At 53.2% G+C, this 19,159-nt stretch overlaps 1 protein-coding gene across 1 annotated transcript in view; it reads left to right on the top strand.

Annotated features, from left to right (window-relative positions):
• ULK2 (unc-51 like autophagy activating kinase 2) overlaps positions 1-19,159 on the top strand; it is a 55,229-nt gene that overhangs the window by 24,378 nt on the left and 11,692 nt on the right. Inside the window, exons 8-18 of the mRNA XM_063146471.1 lie at positions 1,313-1,414; positions 2,383-2,441; positions 3,727-3,809; positions 8,387-8,437; positions 8,804-8,892; positions 9,895-10,066; positions 12,164-12,224; positions 14,545-14,682; positions 16,568-16,713; positions 17,537-17,617; positions 18,176-18,459. Coding sequence (XP_063002541.1) covers positions 1,313-1,414; positions 2,383-2,441; positions 3,727-3,809; positions 8,387-8,437; positions 8,804-8,892; positions 9,895-10,066; positions 12,164-12,224; positions 14,545-14,682; positions 16,568-16,713; positions 17,537-17,617; positions 18,176-18,459 — 1,266 coding nt within the window. The remainder of the gene's footprint in view (positions 1-1,312; positions 1,415-2,382; positions 2,442-3,726; positions 3,810-8,386; positions 8,438-8,803; positions 8,893-9,894; positions 10,067-12,163; positions 12,225-14,544; positions 14,683-16,567; positions 16,714-17,536; positions 17,618-18,175; positions 18,460-19,159) is intronic.

Raw genomic sequence — 19,159 nt, 5'->3', positions numbered from 1 at the left:
GCAGCCACACCGGCCTGATTGCCGCGGCTTTTTTTTTCGCTCGCTGCACGGTTTGCGCACGTCCGAAAGACCGCAAACTTGCGCAGCCGTCAGCGATGCCGCCGCCGGCCCTGGCGGCGGCAGCGGCGGCAGTGCCAGTGCCAGCCGAAGTGCTGCTGGTGCTGTTGAGGGTCAACATTGATGCGCTCACTTCCTGATGGGGGTCGTGGCGGGTGTCATATGACCCGAGGTCAATCGTCTGCATGGCCACTCTGTGCCTACATCTCCCATCATGCCTCTGAGGTGTCGGCGGCGATGACCGCCTCTGTGCCCTGTGCCCCATCCCAAGGAGCCAACCCACATCTGGCCGTAGCCATGGCAGCAGCCCACAAACAGCTCTGCCCTCTGCCAGCCTGGTACCCACACTAACAGGCAGCGTACAGCACCGCCATTATGCGGCCACGGTAGCTGCCCACCGCAAGGAGTCACCAGCCACTTTTCCGGTCCTCCGTTCCTGCGCAAACTGTCACTGGGGAAATAAAAAAAAAAAGCCGCTCCGCCGCGCTGCCCCAGCTGCCGGACTGCGCGCAAATGGCGGAGGCGGCTTGACCGAAGCCGCTGACCACTCCCCCTTAGCACGCCTTTTCCTGCCCAGTCCGGACCGCAGTGACCTCACATCCTCCCACACGTACTCCGAATTATCGCGGGACAGCAGGAAAAGGCGTCCTAAAACTCACTTTTTTAAAGTCGGGAGAAAGAGGCTTCACCGCGGGATAACGGCGGATCCTCGTGAACGTCATCTGGAAGCCTCGACGTGACTGCGGAAGGTAACGCGCGCTAGAGCCTCGTCTAGTAACGCCCTTAGATTCTATTATTAGGTTTAAAATTCATCTGGGTAGGCCTGCCGGAAGAGATTAGCCTTTATGGCTGCCTTTAAACTCTAGCGAGAGGATCAAGTTGACGAAGCTCTCCCAACAGGCTCTTCCACAGTCTGGGGGCGGCAGAAGGAAAGAAGGCCGAAGCTTGTGTGCGTTGGCCTGCTGTGTGTATAAACAGGCAACGTTTGAATGCCTGGGCTGTATGCTCTGCTCCACAGTTTAAATAGTGAATGTGCGCGCCGTGGTTTAAAAAAGCCGCTCAGTCCCAAATGTTCTCTGGGATCAAAACGAAAGCAGGCAGACGGGATGCATTTTACCTGCCCAAGCTACTGTTTGCTGATCGATCTAGCCGCCCCACAAGGAGTTACTGGCTGTTTTGCTTGTGCCTCTTGTTTTTCCTGGCTCTCCACAAACCCTGAGCTGTGTCCTGCGTATGTGTGTGTGTGTTTTTCCAGGCTCCTGAAGTGATCATGTCCCAGCACTATGACGCGAAAGCCGACCTGTGGAGCATAGGGACGGTGATTTACCAGTGTCTAGTGGGAAAGCCGCCTTTTCAGGTACGGGCAGCTTTACTGCCTCTGTGGCTCTGGTCTTACGGGGGGGGGGGGGGCTGGGGGGTGGAGCACGGGGCAGGGGGTGGGTTATCTTCTTCCCCTCCATATCAGCACGTCTATGAGGACGAGGGATGATAGGCAGGTAGGAAGAGCTTTCGCACACCTTCTCCGAGTTGTGCGTGGAGTTTCCCGTTGTGTTGACTTTTCCCGCTGGCTACAGAGTTCCATGGCTAGAGCGGCCAAAGGAGCGAGTGCCGCTCTAGGAGAGCCGCCGGGATTGATTTTTTTCCCGCAGCCATGGCTGATGGGATACCATCGGGAGGACCGAGGGAGGAGAGAGGGTGCAGGAACTGTCAATCAAACTCCACGGTAGCCCACAGACACACAACAGTGGAGGTAGAACATGTTTTGTGGGGAGAACCCCCTAGGAATTCAACCACTGAGTGGAGTTTTCACACTGTGTTGACTAGCATGTTGTCTGAACTGAGGCACAGTTAAATCAAGAAAAGGAAGAGCGACCGTGGTACACCTGCCAAACTCCTCCCCCCACCCCCGGGTGGTATTCCTGCCAAACTTTTCCCCAATGAAACCACAAACTGGAGGTGGCATTTCCACTCAGGCCAAAGGAGTGAGTGCCACTCTAGGAGAGCCACCGGGATTGGCTTTTTTGCAAGTAAATGATTTTACAGCATGTTGCTGTACTGGATTTCTTAGCGTTTTAATCTTTGCCAAACGACCCAGTGAGCTTAGGCTGAGCGGGCAGCAAGAAATGTAATAAATGAAATTAAGAGCAGGAATGAGGGAATCGCTTCCGAGGGCGTGCCTCCCGACCTGCAAGCCGTGGTTTGACCAGGCGTCTCTCTGCGCCTGACGGAATCTGCTCTGTGTAAATGCACGTTGAGATCTGTGAATAAATATAACTTTTGGCTAATCGCGTTTCTCTCCCCCCCTCCCCACGCACCCTTTCACAGGCGAATAGTCCTCAAGACTTGCGGATGTTTTATGAAAAGAACAGGAATCTAATCCCTAGGTATGTATACTTTTGCAACCGTCTGTAGGAATCCAAAAGGTTTTGAAAAGTTTACCAATGAGAAGAGGTGGCAGAATTTTATTTTATTTATTTATTTATTTCTAGGGCCTTTTCTGTGGTGCCCCCCCCCAATTTATAAAACGATCTCCCCGGTGAGGCCTGCCTAGCGCCAACATTGTTATCTTTTCGGTGCCAGGTTAAGACTTTCCTTTTCATAGAATAGTAGAGTTGGAAGGGGCTTACAAGGCCATTGAGTCCAATCCCCTGTTCAATGCAGGAATCCACCCTAAAGCATCCCTGACAGATGACTGTCCAGCTGCCTCTTGAAGGCCTCTAGTGTGGGAGAGCCCACAACCTCCCTAGGTAACTGATTCCATTGTCGTACTGCTCTAACAGTCAGGAAGTTTTTCCTGATGTCCAGCCGGAATCTGGCTTCCTGTCACTTGAGCCTATTATTCCGTGTCCTGCATTCTGCGAGGATCGAGAAGAGATCCTGGCCCTTCTCTGTGGGACAACCTTTCAAGAATTTGAAGAGTGCTCTCATGTCTCCCTTCAACCTTCTCTTCTCCAGGCTAAACAGGCCCAGTTGTTTCAGTATCTCTTCATAAGGCTTTGTTTCCAGACCCCTGATCATCCTGGTTTTCTCCCAGGCGTTTAACAGTGTATGTTGAGTTTTAACTGACACCAAAATGAGCTTTGGCCTGGCTGAGTGTTTAAAAATTGTTTAAAATGTTTTTGTTTTTTAAATTTTGTATATTGATTTTTAATGTTCAGTCTTTTTAATTAATCTTTTTAATCTTCGTATACCACCCAGAGAGCTTTGGCTATGGGGCGGTATATAAATATAAATAATAATAATAATACCGCCCAACAGTCGAAGCTCTCTGGGTGGTTCGCAAAAATGAAAACCATGAAGTACAAGTCAAAGTCTAAAACAAACCGCAGGGTAAAAACACCGTATCAAAGTACAACATAAAAGCACACGCAGGCTAAAACCGAGCAGCAACGCAGAGATTAATGCAGATTTAAAACAGCAAAGTTCTTTAAAAAAAACTAAGATGATAAACTGTTAAAGTACTGGGAAAATAAAAAGGTCTTCACCTGGCGTCGAAAAGAGTATGACGAGAATGTGTTCGGCGTGTTTGTGCGTTCCAGCCTTGCCCAGCCTGGTGCTTGCTGGGAGTTGTAGTCCAGCACATCTGCAGGGCACCAAGTTGGGGAATGCTACTTTCTTCCGTAGGTCTTTTTAATAAAAGTTCTCTATTTCTTCCTCTGTTGTGCTCAGTGTCCCCAGGGAAACCTCCGCTTACTTGGCTGACCTGCTTTTGGGCTTGCTTCAGAGAAACCAGAAAGACAGAATGGATTTTGGTGAGCAAAAATCTAATTGAGACTTTGTCCCACCCAGAAGTTTCCTTTGGTTTTCCCAGTTTGTGCCCGAGGTCATAAGCCTCGTTGGTTGAGTCCGCCCATCCGAGTACACGGGGGCGATCGATGGCCGTTGATGGGACGCGCTCAAACTGCTGCTAGAGCAAGCTTTGGGGTCACACAGAACTCTTCTTCAGAGGTTGCTGTGCAAAGTATGGGGGTGGGTTTGGTTAACATACATAAGGCTCTAGCTCTGATGATACCTGACCAGCGTTAAACACGCCGGATTTGCGCGTGGAAGGTTCCAGATTTGATCAGCGGAATCTCCAGGGAAAAGGTCTCGTAGCAAAACTGAAGTCCTTCGCGCCAGAGTTGACACTGAGGTAGATGAACCAAAGGCCAGCTCAGGAGTTCAGCTGGCCTGGCTTTATTGTCTGGTTGCACCTCTTGTATAGAAAGAAAGGAGCAATGATAATAAAAACCAAGCAGAGGAAAAACTAAAGTAAGCAAATGCCAAGGAACTTATGGGCATCTTCTGAAATTTAGTGGCTTCAGGCTTGCCCCGCCTCACTCAACCCTGCGCCCTTCAAATGTGTTGGACTACAACCCCCATTATCCTCAGCGAGCCTGCTGGCTAGAGGAGAATGGGAGTCATAGCAGGGCTTGACACCCCGGTCACCTGGCATTGAGTCGGATGTTTTAATCTCTGGGATGGGAATCTGGAAACCCACGTATTAAATCTAGATTGATTCCCCGATGGCTTTTCATTTTCGCTCGGTTCAGACTGCACGCTTCCCAACAGTGGTTTTAGAACTTCACGGTGGAGTTTTTACACCACCGTTGAGAAATGTGTTGTCTGGCAGGAAAACACGCAACGGCGGGGGGGGGCGGGGGGTGGGAAACACTCCACGTAGAATATCCACACTGTGCAAAGGAGAGTTCCTGCACAACCATTGTGTGGCGGGCTCCGTGGACTTTTCTGTTGCGTCGCGTGGACTTTTCCCATTGGGTACAGAGTTTCCCGGCAAGAGCGACGAAAGCAGCGAGTGCCACTCTAGGAGAGCCACCGGGATGGTTTTATTGCCGCCGTGGCTGATGAGATACCCTCAGGTGGACAGGAGGAGGAACCGTCGATCAAACGCCATGATGGATTTTAACTCAACTCCACGGTGGCCCACAGGCACACAGTGGTGGAGTTAGAACAGGTGTGGGCTCCCCTAGAAACTCAACCGTTGAGTGGCGTTTTCTCACGGCGTTGACTAACGTGTCGTCTGAACTGAGCCTTTGTTTCGTCGCTCAGCACGCGATGATGCCCTAATGAGAAGAGTCTGGAGACGGGAGAGGAAGCCAAGACCGCAGAGTGGCCGGTCTTGGTTCCTATCGCTTTCCGCTTGGTTCCATGCTCAGAAAAGCTGTTGTCGTCGCACTTCCTGTGATGGGCGTTGGGTGATAAACAGCACGATCTGATTATATAATCGTGGGCTTCTGAGAAGCGGGTTTGCCGCACAAGCGAAAAACAGTCATAAAAACGGTGATGTTAAACCCTATACGACCTGTAAGTCAGATTCATCGGGTTAAAGATTAAAAAAAACCCAAAACACCAGTCCTTAGAAGAGCGGTTCTGAAAATAGCCTGCTGGGCTATTTATAGCATTTTGCATCGACTCGGCATCTGTTATTGTTGTCTGGGAAAGTTTCTAGCGAAATCCCGCTGCTGCCAGCTCAGGTTTTGACCAGCTGATGCTGCACAGCTGTTTGTAGCGGGGGGTGGGAGCCGAGAAAAAAGTTAAATCTTTCCTGCTTCGTTTACGGCCTGCGGAGAAAGATCGCTTCGCTTGCCCACCCCGCTTTGCTTGTTCCGTACATGTCAGACTTGCGATTTCTTTTGAGCGTTTATCAAGCGCCTGGAATTTACTGAACGCTGTGCAGAGATGAAAAACACGACAGTCTTTGGCCTAGGGACGTGTGTGCCAGAGAAATTAGAGTTCGTGAAAGTTTCCAAATTCCACGTTGAAGGCTGTATTGCCTCCTCTCCATGTTGGGCTGCCAACTTTGCGTGTTGCATTGCCTTCGAAAGCATGTTCGGTTGGAGAACTGTAGCCCAGGGTAAATACTGATCGAAAACGAACCAGAACAAATTTCTCAGAAGTCCCTCCCCTGCCCCTCAGACGCGTTTGCAGCATAATCTGGGTGCAGGATTTAGAGCAGCTTTCTTTCGCGTGTAAACCCGTGTTAATAACCTGATCGTAAATGGGAGCAAATTTGGAGAAACGTACTTGCGATTTGGTTTGAGTTGCAGTTTAAAATGGCAGCCTGAGAGCCGGCGCGGTGTAGGGGTTGGGAGTGTTGAACGGGGAGTCGGTAGATCTGGGTTCTCGGCTATAGAAGGCCACTCACTGGCTTTGGGCCAGTTGCTGACTCCAGCCTGACCTACCTTACAGGGTTGTTGTGAGGATAAAATGAAGAGGAGGAGGATTATGCACGCCGCCTTGGGTTCCTTGAAGGAAAAAAGGCAGGATAGAAATTCAATTAATAATAATAATAGTAATATAACTTGCAACTGACCAGACGTAATGGTCATAGACAAAAAGAAAAAGGAAAAAACCACATACCTCATCGACATAGCAACATCATATGACAAAAATGTTGAAAAGGAAGAGGAAAAGAGAGAAAAATATACGCTAGTGAAACATACCCAGAATCTTTTGTGGCACTGGACTCTTCGCCAGACCACGTTGGTGTGGAAAAGGCTCCCTGCGGGGGAGCAAACGCTCGCAAACTGGCTCTCGGAGCCAGTTTGCAAACTCCGGCAGTTCAAGGCCCTGCTCAGCTGTGCGCTAAAAAAACCCTCCCTCCCACCTGACCTCGGTTCTCCGTGTAAAACGGGGGTGCCATATTTGTGCGTGGCAGGATGGTTGGGAGGGTAGCGAAGGGCCGTGGGGACGCTAACTCGACAGGCCGTGCGGCAAGCCGGGGGCTGGGAAAGCCGCGGGGTCTTTGGTGTGCACAGGGAGGGTTCCGCAGTGCCTGCTGTTGATCGCTCGGTGGAAATTAATCAATAACTCGGGAAGGGGCGGAAGCGTCGCGGAGCAGCGGGGCCCTTTTTGTTTGGCTGTTTTGCACCGCCGTCTTGGGCACGGGACGGCATGTTCTACGCCCCAAGAGGCTTGCAGAACGCCGTGTTCCAGCATGGCAAAAAAAGCCCTTCGGTCCTCTCGGCGCTGGCCACACTCCTATGCTGACACACAAATGTCTTGGGGTTGAGGGCCGAGCCTGGCCTGTGTACTCTGCGTTCGCTGCTGTTTACGTTGAGCTCGGAGCAGGTGCGCCACGCGCCTCGCTCCCCTTCCCAGTTTGACAGTTAGCTGAGTACAAACATGAAGCCGTGTTGGAAGGGGGGGTTGCAGGAGGCCGTAGTATGACCACCCCTGGCTCTGGGACAGCGCCCTCGTGTCTCCAGGTGCAGTGAGATAATCAGCCTTCAAAGCAAAACGAAAATGAGCCCATCTTACAGAGAGGGGGGAAATGCAGACAAATGCGGCTCAAACGATCCAGGGGCTGGATGGAGCATCTCCCCTACGAGGGAAGGTGACAACAGCTGGGACGGTTTAGCTTGGAGAAAAGGAGGCTGAGGGGAGACATGGTAGAGGTGGACAAAATGATGCCTGGTGTGCGGAATCTGGCTAGGGAGACCTTTTCCTCCCTCTCTCAAGATACTAGAAGCCAGCGGGGACGACCCTGTTGGGTTCATAGAATCATAGAATCGCCGAGTTGGAAGGGGCCGACAAGGCCATCGAGTCCAACCCCCTGCTCAATGCAGGAATCCACCCTAAAGCATCCCCGACAGATGCTTGTCCAGCTGCCTCTTGAAGGCCTCTAGTGTGGGAGAGCCCACAACCTCCCTAGGTCACTGGTTCCATTGTCGTACTGCTCTAACAGCCAGGAAGTTTTTCCTGATGTCCAGCCGGAATCTGGCTTCCTGTCACTTGAGCCCGTTATTCCGTGTCCTGCACTCTGGGAGGATCGAGAAGAGATCCTGGCCCTCCTCTGTGTGACAACCTTTTAAGTATTTGAAGAGTGCTCTCATGTCTCCCCTCCATCTTATCTTCTCCAGGCTAAACCTGCCCAGTTCTTTCAGTCTCTCTTCATAGGGCTTTGTTTCCAGACCCCTGATCATCCTGGTTGCCCTCCTCTGAACACGCTCCAGCTTGTCTGCGTCCTTCTTGAATTGTGGAGCCCAGAACTGGACGCAATACTCTAGAATGAGGCCTAACCAGGGCCGAATAGAGAGGAACCAGTACCTCGCGCAATTTGGAAACTATACTCCTATTAATGTTCTAGTATTTTGAGAGAGGGAGGAAAATTTCTCCGATGCCTCCGGCGTTAGGGCATCTTGGAAACGATGGGCTGCCGTTTCCTTTCCAAGTGTGAGAGCGACGTGTAGTCCGGAGCCGGCTTTCCTCTTCCAGAAGATCCTTCTGGACCTTGGGGGTGGGGGACAGGTGATCAAGCGCACGCCGCCGAGCCGCCTTCCGGTTCCGAGGCTAACGCGCTTCTGCGGTCCCCTTTTCTCTCTTCCAGAAGCCTTCTTCAACCACCCGTTCCTCGACCAGCTCTCGACCGTCAAAAAGTGTGAGTTGGAACTCCGTCCCGTCTTGTCGTTTCTCACGCCCCCCCAATCCCCCCCCCCCGCTTTGCCTGCCTACTTGAGAAAGATCGCCCGGTGCTTTTCAAACGCGCCCCGGACGTCTCCCGCTCAGTTTCCTCCACGCGGTTTTCCATGCACCTTCTGATCCCCGAACCTTGGATTGCCGCCGGGATTTTATTCCGCTTCACCGGCTTCCTCCAACATCTGCAGGGGCTTTTAATCTTGCTGAAAGGCACCGGTTATTCGGCGGGTCCTGGAAGCCTCCGGAACCTGCGTCAACGTCTGAAACGTTTAAACTGCTCAGGATCCACCTTTCCTGACGCTGTTTCTCTCCTCCGCTTTCTCCCCAGCTTGTCCTGTGCCCGTGCCGACTTACGCGGGTTCCGTTTCCGGCAGCTCCTGTGGCAGTTCTCCCTCGTGCCGGTTTACGTGTCCCTCCGTAAGTTCTGTTCCCTTTTCGGAAATGGGTTCTCCGGGGCTGGTGGGGGGCTGCGAGTGAGGAGGGCGCTTTGCACCCGAGGCAAAAGGGTATCCCCCCATGTACTAGTGAACTAGATCATACACAGAACCTAAATCCGGATCCCGGTTTGGCCTTCTGTCTAGGCCGCTATTGTTTCCTTGCTTCCTTTCACACACATGCATTTTCTTTATTTATTGCATTTGTATACCGCCCCATAGCCAAAGCTCTCTGGGCGGTTCACAAAGATTGAAACACGGGACGTTAGAAACAAATATACAGAATTTAAAAGCATAAAAGCAGATTAGACACAACACCCATCTATTCTGGGGTAATTAAAAACTCGGCATATGCTGTTCAGTGCCTGGGAGAAAAGTCTTGACCTGGCGCCTCGTCGGGGAGATAGTTCCAGAATTGGGGGGGCCACCACTGAAAAGGCTCTCTCTTCGCCGTCCTCCGAGATTCTCTCAGAGTAGGCACCCGGAGGAGGACCGTAGATGTTGAGCGTAGTGTACGGGTAGGTTCGTGTCGGGAGAGGCGTTCTGTCAGGTATTGTGATCCTGAGCTGTGTAAGGGTTTATAGGTTAGAACCAGCAGCTTGAATCGGGCTCAGAAACATACAGTTCTGTCCCCGGCTGAGGGAACGCAGAGGGCCTGTTCAGACGAAACGCTAAGCCACGGTTAGGCTGCTAAACCCGTTTAGCAAGTGCGTTGAAACCATGGTTATGCAGCCACCGTGGTTAGGAGTGGTTCCCACGACACGCTACGCCGTAACGTCTGGCTCAAAATGCGTAAGCAACCATGGCTTAGCATGTCACCCAAACAGGGTCAACCTCTCGAATTTCACAGAATCCGCGATGGGGCAAAACCGGCCGGGTCTGCAGCCTGTGGGCACCCGCAGCGAGTCGGCGGTGCCCTCCTGGCCCTGCGCGCGTTTCCCAGGGCGATCCGTGCCCTCCTAACCCTGCTCCTCCTCCTCTTCAGTCCCTCCCAGACATGCCGCACATCCAGGAGGACAACCTGTCTTCGCCTCCCCTGGGGCCTCCGAATTACCTCCAGGTGTCCAAAGATTCCGCCAGCACCAGTAGCAAGAACTCCTCTTGCGACACGGATGACTTCGTCCTGGTTCCGCACAGCATCTCTTCCGACCAGTCGTGTAAGGCTGTTTGGATTTGGGGGGCGTTGGGGGGGGGTGTGCTCTGGCGGCCCATCCTGCCTGCCCTCGCCCGGCCGTTTCTACCTCGCGAAAGAAATGTCTGCCTCCTCCACCAAGGTTTCCATCTACTCCGGCCTGGACCGTGTTTGCTTGGGCTTTTTGAGTGTGTGTGTGTCTTTTTGTCCCTCCCGTCAAAGGGCCCCTTATTCCCGCAGGCCTTTCCGTTTCTGGCAAACGCTGGCGGGGGAATAGCGGGGTCAGGGCGAGAGCAATTCCGCAGCACACGGGGGACAAAACACACGGGACTAAGTATTTTTGTAAATACCCGCTAAGGGCGTTGAAAAGCTGAGCTGAATCTTCCTTCCCCGTTTTTTTTTTTAATCTCTCCTTTCAATCTCACGGCGGCCACGTTTGCACAGACGTCTTCAGATTCATGAAATCAAAACGTGCTCTATCAAGCTCTCTCCATCAGGGAGAACTTAATAATAATAATAATACTTTATTTCTTACCCGCTTCTCCGATTGGATCGAGGCAGGGAACAACAACGAGAAGCATAAAATATATAAAATACCGATTAAAAACATGGTATACACTGTTTAAAAACATCCTAAAATTCTATCAAGCTCTCTCCATCAGAGAGAACTTAATAATAATAATAATAATAATAATAATAATAATAATATATTTCTTACCCACCTCTCCGATTGGATCGAGGTGAGGAACAACAGTTATCATGAAATACGTAAAATACTGATTAAAAACATGGTATGCGCTGTTTAAAAACATCCTAAAATTCTATCAAGCTCTCTCCATCAGAGAGAACTTATAATAATAATAATAATAATAATAATAATAATAATAATAATATATTCCTTACCCACCTCTCCGATTGGATCGAGGTGAGGAACAACAGCTATCATGAAATACGTAAAATACTGATTAAAAACATGGTATGCACTGTTTAAAAACATCCTAAAATTCTATCAAGCTCTCTCCATCAGAGAGAACTTAATAATAATAATAATATATTTCTTACCCACCTCTCCGATTGGATCGAGGTGAGGAACAACAGCTATCATGAAATACGTAAAATACTGATTAAAAACAAGGTATGCACTGTTTAAAAACATCCTAAAAGCATCCTAAAAACATGTTTAAAATATCCTAAAATTCCACCAGATAGGCCTGCCGGAAGAGATCAGTCTTGATAGCTTTCTTGAATGCTAAAAGACGGTCAAGCTGACGAGTCTCCTCCGGCAGGCCGTTCCGCAGTCTGGGAGCAGCAGAAGAGAAGGTCCTCTGGGGAATAGTTGTTCATCTAGTTTTTGCTAGCTGAAGTAGATTCTTCCCAGAGGACCTGAGCGTGCGGGGCGGATTGCACGGGAGAAGGCGATCCCGCAGGTAGCCTGGACCCAATCCATGTAGGGCTTTAAAGGTGATAACCGAAGAAGCGTCCCGCTGGATCAAACCAAGGGTCCATCCAGTCCAGTTCACATAGTGGTCGACCAGGGACCAGCAAAGAAGGACACAGTGCAACAGCACCCTCCCACCCATGTTCCCCAGCAACTAGTATGTTCAAGTTTACTGCCTTTGATACTGAGGTTCCACTTAGCCACCAGGACTAGTAGCCATTGATAGCCGTCCCCTCCAGGTGTTTATCCACCACCACCCCTTCGAAAGCCGTCCAAATGGGTGGCCATCACTACGTCTTGTGGCAGTGAGTTCCATAGTTTAACTCTGCGCTGTGTGAAGGGGTCCTTCCTGTGACCCGTCCTGAATCTCCCACCCATCAGCCCTCAGGACTAGTAGCCGTTGGTAGGCCTCCTCCTCCTCCAGGAATTTTTCCAGCCTTGAGCGTGGGTTGCCGGGCTGTGAGATCCCAGCCGATATGCCCGCCTTACTGCAACCAGTCTTCAGGATTTCGGTTTCACGCCGGGGCGGGGCTTCGCACCGATATGCTATTAAGGAATATTGCCTTTGGTGTGAGCAGGGCACCGTTTCTCACGGCTGCAGTTCGCTCCAGCAAGAGTCAAAGTTGGCTTCGTGCGGGACCCGCGCCAACGCCGGTCTTATCATGGTATTCCTTTGCTTTCTAGACGACATGCCTCTGGCGCCGGTGGGCCGGCGTGCCTCGAGCGAGTTCCTGATATGCGGAGGGTAAGCGTTGCCGGATTTTTTAGCCCTGCTGGTTTTGACATCCAAGCTAAAGGAATGAAAGAATCCCCAGATCTTTGACCGGGGGGCCGGGGCAGCTTTATTCTTGTCTTGCTTTAGCTGAGCCCTTTCCCTCTCTGACTATCCTGAAGTCTGCAAATTCCGGGAAAGATCCTGCAAGGTTTCAGGGCTCCCCTCCCGCACAAGACACCTTCCTCGGTTGCTCTCTGTCGCCTTCTCCAGACAGCCTCCCGCGTCCCGTTTCGGGAAGCTGTGGCAATTTTCCGAAACCTTCCTCGATCCCCTCTGGAAGTAGCTCAGCCAACAGGTCTGTGTGGCCCTGGGGGTGGGGGTGGGGGCTCTCCTCACCCCCCCTCCTCTCCATTCATTTATTTATTTAGATTCACATCCTAAGGTCAGGGGTCCGTACATAACCACGAAGCCGTATCAAGCGACTTTAAAGCCTGTAAAAGCTCAATTTATATTAATTCAGCTTATAGCACTTTCTCTGTTGGGGGGCAGAGAGCAACTGTCTGCCTCTGCCTGGCCCCCCAACTCGATGGAGAATGGCGAGGAAGCAAATGCGTGCCCCTACAACCCTTTTTTAAAAACATGCTGTCTTCAGAGACTCCGTGACAATGCCCCTGCTGCATTTATTTTCCCCACGGGTGGGGATCCTGTGGCCGTCTAGATAGGGCTGGACTCCCAACTCCCATGAACTCTGGCCGGCGGATGTGTCTGATGGGAATTGTAGTCCGTCCGCATCTGGACTTCACAGGTCAGAGCCGGTTCTGAAACGGTGTTCGCTCTTCTCTCAAGAACGCTTTAGAAGAGGAAGCATCAAACTCGGCTTTAACCGACCCGGGTGTTGCTAGACTCCGAGCCCCATCGTCCCCAGCCAGCATGGTCAGAGGGGGTAGGGTTGACGGCCATGTCGTCTGGGGGGAAGGGGTGTATGGGAAATTGCGGCTCAACATGTCCAGAAGAATTCGGGTCGGATAAAACTGGATTGGATCAGTCGATGGCCAGGGTACGGATGGGAGTCGCTTCTCATGGTGCCCGTTTAGCTCAAGCTGCAAACCGTAGTTGGGCTTGTGTGCCTGGAACTGCCCACGTTTTAAGCTTCCTTTCAAACGAAGAGGCGGCCCATACAGGAGCACGGTCTCGCTCTTTCCCCTTGCGCCGCGGCCTCGGGTCCGACTCCTGCCCCCGTCGCCACCACGAAGGGGGAAACCCAACAGCCCAGGCTGAGCGCCCATCGTTTTTCCACCCCGTGGCTAAGAGCAGCTTTGGGGGCGGAGGCCGGGCAAAAAAGCATTCAACCCCCTGTGTCCTGCTGGCCAGGGGGCGATAGGAGCTGTAGTCCGTCACTGCCGGAGTTCGTCGGACGAGTGGCGTTCACTTGGGGGAGGTTTGTGGGGGATTTGAACTCGGGGGTGTGTGTGTTCAAATCCCCCACTCCATTTGCCTCTGGGACGGCTGGGTCTGCCTCCTCTGGCAACGGGCACGCTGTTTGCCCTGATGCGGGCCGTGCAACCTGCCCGGTTCCCTCTCCCATCTGAAGCCCACAGGGACGGCCCGTGGGGGGGGGAAGCTGTTTCCCCCAGGATGTTTCCCCCGAAATCCCGGCTCTGAATCTCAGGCGTCCCTCTCGGAGCGGGGGAAAGCGCCGCTTGGCTCGTCTCCAGCCGGAGGGCTCCCCCCGTTTAGCTGAGCTATTCCCCAAGGGGCCTGCGATGACTCTAGCTTCCAAGTTCGCAGCAGGCGTCCAGCAAGCACGCTGAGCTTTAGGGGCCAGCCGTCGGCCGGCCTGTTGACAACCCGGGGTTACGCCAGCCGTTTCCTCCCTTGGCCGCGGTCTCCGGCCTTCCAGCCTTGAGCAAACAAAACCCAGGCCGTCCCCTCCTTGCTCCTGAACTTCCCGTTCCCTCTCTCTGCAGCAGGTTTTCCTAGAAGGCCGTTGTTTTGAAACGTTTGGAGGCGGGACGGGAGGGGGGAGGGGGGAGCCCTCCTTCCTCGCCTGTGGGAAAGTGGGGAGGGGCCGGCGCCCAGCTGAGCCGCTTCCCCTGAGCGGCCGGATTGATTTTTGCAGTCCGGCCCTCTCTCGCTCCTGAGCAGCAGCCCATTTTCCCTTGATCGTGTTTCACGAATCCTGCCGGCCGCCTGTGTAGCCCCACAGGAACCGGGGGCCTCGCCTCGCGTGCCTCCCCCTTGGGATCCTCGTCCCATGTGCCTCCCCCCATTAACCCTGGACAATGGTGCAAATTGAGAAGTGGCCGGCTCTCCGCCCCTCACTCCCCCTCTCCTTGCCTCCCGGCTGCAGGCCGTGCCAGCCCTCGGTCTCCCCCCGCAGTGAAACGGCGCCCATCCCGGTCCCGACCCAGCTCCGTAATTACCAACGGATCGAGCAGAACCTGACCTCGGCCGCCAGCCCTGGATCGAACCCCCACGGGTCGCCAAGGTATGTGCTTTCCTCCCCTCCTTCCTCCCCTCCTTCCTCCCCGCTTGCGTCCTTCTGTTCTGCCCTCGCAGGAAACCCTGCCTCACCCACCCAGCCACCCCGCAGGGACAGGATCCGTGCCCGGTGGGAGCGCTTTCTCGGCTCTGACTGGCAGTTTGGCAGGAGGGTGTCCTAAGGAGCGTCCATCCCATGAAGCTTGAGTGGTGGGAGATCCAGGACAAGTGAAAAGAATAGTAGAGTTGGAAGGGGCCTCTAAGGCCATCGAGTCCAACCCCCTGCTCAATGCAGGAATTCATCTCAAAGCATCCCTGACAGATGGTTGTCCACCTGCCTCTTGAAGGGTGTGGGAGAGCCCACAACCTCCCTAGGTCACTGGTTCCATTGTCGTACTGCTCTAACCGTCAGGACGCTTTTCCTGAAGATAGAATCATAGAGTAGTAGAGTTGGAAGGGGCCTCTAAGGCCATCGAGGCCAACCCACCGCTCAATGCAGGAATTCAACTCAAAGCATCCCTGACAGATGGTTGTCCACCTGCCTCTTGAAGGGTGTGGGAGAGCCCACAACCTCCCTAGGTCACTGGTTCCATTGTCGTACTGCTCTAACAGTCAGGACGTTTTTCCTGAAGATAGAATCATAGAGTAGTAGAGTTGGAAGGGGCCTATAAGGCCATCGAGGCCAACCCCCTGCTCAATGCAGGAATTCAACTCAAAGCATCCCTGACAGATGGTTGTTCATCTGCCTCTTGAAGGTCTCTAGTGTGGGAGAGCCCACCAACTCCCTAGGTAACTGGTTCCTTTGTCGTACTGCTCTAACAGACAGGACGTTTTTCCTGATGTCCAGCTGGAATCTGGCTTCCTGTCACTTGAGCCCGTTATTCCGTGTCCTGCACTCTGGGAGGATCGAGAAGAGATCCTGGCCCTCCTCTGTGTGACAACCTTTGAAGTATCTGAAGAGTGCTATCATGTCTCCCCTAAATCTTCTCTTCTCCAGGCTAAACAGGCCCAGCTCTTTCAGTCAAAGCCCTATGAGGAGAGACAGAAAAAAATGGGCCTGTTTAGCCTGGAGAAGAGTAGGCGAAGGGGAGACGTGACAGCACTCTTCAACGGCTTGAAAAGGTGTCACACAGAGGGCTTCAACACGCAGCCCAGAGTTTAAACGGCAGTTTGCCACCGCAAGAGGTGACGGCAGCCAACTTGGGGCGGCTTTCAAAGGGGAATTGATAAATTCGTGGAGGCAGTCAGTGGTTACTAGTCAGGGTGGCTATTTATTTATTTTTATTTGTTTATTACATTTATATACCGCCCCCTAACCGAAGTTCTCTGGGCGGTTTGCAAAAGATTGAAAAACCGCGAACGTTAAATACACGCAATTTAAAAGCATAAAAACAAACAATGTCTATTTAAGACCTCCGTTAAAAAGCACAAAAAACGAACAGTATGCATGTAGATTACCTTTGGTATCGGAGAGGCAGCATGTCCTGTGTACCCCAGTTGCTGAGGAACTCCGGTGGGAGGGTGCTAGGGCCTTCCCTGTGGTGGCCCCCCAACTGTGGAATAATCTCCCTGATGCGTTCTTCCCATACGGAGCATTTGTTTGGCCACACTGGGAACCGAGCGCTGAATTTAACAGGCCTTTGGCCTCATCCAGCAGGGCTTTTCCTACCTTCCTAAAGCGCTCAAATACATCCAAAGGCCTTGAGCGGCCCCTCACCAAAACGGGCTGGGAAGCGGTTGTTTTAAGCAAAAGCTGAGCATTTTAGGACTGGGCCAGGAATATATCCCCATCAAGGTATTCTTTGCTGGGTGGGAGGTGACACAAGCGGCATTTTAAGCGGCGCCGGTTTCCTCCTGCAACCGGGACGGCTTCTCTCATTCCGCCTCTTCAGATCTGCCGTGGTGAGGCGGTCGAACACCAGCCCCATGGGCTTCCTGAAGACGGGCTCCTGTTCCCCGGTGCCGTCGGAAGCCGCCCAAGCCGTCGGACGCCGGCTCTCCACGGGCTCTTCTAGGCCGTATTCTCCTTCGCCACTAGGTAAAGCCATGGAACGAGATGCCTTGGGGGGGGGGGTGTCGGGGAAGGGACGGTGTGACATGAGCAGGTGGCGGCGGGTGGGGGGGAGACAGGATGGAGGTGGGCAAAATGACGCCTGGGGTGGAGAAGGCGGAGAAGGAGGTATTTTTCTCCCTCTCCCATGATACTAGAACCCAACGGGATCATATCCCATGAAGCTGATGGGTGGGAGATTCAGGACAGATCCAAGGAAGGACGTCTTTGATCTGTCAAACAGCGCAGAGCTAGACTGTGGAACTCACCACCACAGGATGCAGCGATGGCCACCCATTTGTGTGGCTTTAAAAAGGGGGTTGGATAAATTCCTGGAGGAGAAGGCTATCCATGGCGACTAGCCCTGATGATTGTGTGCTACCTCCGGTATCCGAAGCAGTAAGCCTGTGTGCTGGGGAACATGGGCGGGAGGGTGCTGTTGCACCCTGTCCTGCTTGTCCATCCCTGGCCGACGGCTGGCGGGCCGCTGTGCGAACAGAGTGCTGGACTAGATGGGCCCTTGGCCTGATCCAGCATCAGGGCTTTTCTTAGGTTCTTAAGGGAGCATAAGAGGCTCTCCAGGGGATGCTGGGGGTTGTAGTCCAACACATCGGGAGGGCGCCAGGGCGCGGAAGGCTGAGCTAGCTATTGACCTAGAGGACGGAGTTGCAGTTGTCCTTTTAAGAAAAGGTTCATTTTCCGTTGAAGAAGGAGCTGTCGACAGACGCCTGAGACGCCTGCTTTTTCTCGGATGCTCCCCTTTCTAGGGAGAATAACGGCGTATCCACCTTTTTTTCTCTTCCCCCTCTAGTTGGCACCATCCCTGAGCAGCTGGGGCACTGCTGTTGCGGACAGCCCCAAGGGCACGAAGCCAGGAGCCGAAACTCCTCAGGTGAGTGGCCTTCATTCTCTCGCCTTGTGTGTGGGGGATCAATTCCTGGAGGCGAAGGCGATCCACGGCTACTAGCCCTGATGGTTGTGTGCTACCTCCAGTACCCGAGGCAGGAAGCCTGTGTGCACCAGTTGCTGGGGAACATGGGTAGGGTGGTGGTGTTGCACCCTTGTCCTACTTTGTGGCTGGTTGGCCCCTGTGGGAACAGAGTGCTGGACTAGATGGACCCTTGGCCTGATCCAGCATCAGGGCGCTTCTTACGTTCTTACGCACGGTTAATGAGCCGGCCCGCGGAAAATGCCCCGGGTTCGGGCAACGCGCTCACCGACAACGGCCCTCGCTCAGCCGCCTGGCCGTGTCGTGCGAAGGACCCCGTGCGTTGGCGTCCGTTGCGTTTGAGCGAGAGCAGTCGAAAGCGGCACCCGCCAAGCGGCATGAATGGCGCCGCGCACACCGGGCACGGCCGGCCCTGCCCGAGCCGTGACGCCCAGACGCCGGCCCCCGCCGGCCGCTCCGCTTCCCCGCCCGACGGCGTCTCCCGCTTCTCTCCCGCCGCAGGCTCGCCGGTCCCGGCGTCTCACTCCCCGCAGTCCCTGCTGATGGCCGGCGCCCGGCTCCAGAGCGCCACGACCCTGACCGACATCTACCAGACCAAGCAGAAACTCCGCAAGCAGCATTCGGACCCCGTCTGCCCGTCCTACGCCGCCTACGGCCACTCCCCGCAGCCCGCCCGGCCCGTCAGCCTGGGGGCGTCGCCCACCAAGCACCCGGGGACGTCGCCCCGCAGCTCCGACTGGCTCTTCAAAAGCCCCCTGCCCACCATCATCGGCTCTCCCACCAAGGTGGGCGTCGGGTCTTCGGCCGCCTTGCCTGACCGGGGGCCGCTGCGGAAGTTTGGGATCCCCAGCCCTGAGGATTCCTGAGCCTTGGCTGGGAATACTGGGAATTGTAGTCCAAGGCAGCGGCTAAGGGGGCTGGAGCATCTTCCCTAGGAGGGAAGGCGACAACAGCTGGGATTGTTTAGCTTGGGGGAAAACGGGGAGGGTGAAGGGAGACAGGACAGAGGCGCACAAAATCAGGCCTGGTGCGGAGAAGGTGGAGAGGGAGACGCTTTTCTGAAAACGAAGCTGAGCGGTGGGAGATCCAGGACAAATAAAAGGAAGGGCTTCATCACCCAGCACGTTGTTAAACTGTGGAACTCCCTGCCACAAGATGTAGTCATGACCACCCATTTGGATGGCTTTATTTTATTTTTTTATAAATTTGATTGAACTACTACATAAAACAAACAAACAAACATAACAATTTAACATACCATACAAAAGAAAAAGATTCCAATACCTAACAAGTTACTTGAAGATATAATTATTAACATGTAATACTTTATCCATAGCATAATCCAACGTAATTCAACATAATCCAACAAGTGCTCCCCCTTCCCTTCGGGATCATTCCTGTTTCCAAAATATTAACCCCTCTTCTGCTGGTGGTTTCCCACTTCCCTTAGAAAACGCAAATAATAGGAACTGTTTCCAAATTTCC

The sequence above is a fragment of the Elgaria multicarinata genome, chromosome 22 (genome assembly GCF_023053635.1).
Source record: "Elgaria multicarinata webbii isolate HBS135686 ecotype San Diego chromosome 22, rElgMul1.1.pri, whole genome shotgun sequence".
NCBI lineage: Eukaryota > Metazoa > Chordata > Lepidosauria > Squamata > Anguidae > Elgaria > Elgaria multicarinata.
Note: the sequence above shows the minus strand (reverse complement) of the source record. Positions and strands in the feature narration are given on the sequence as shown.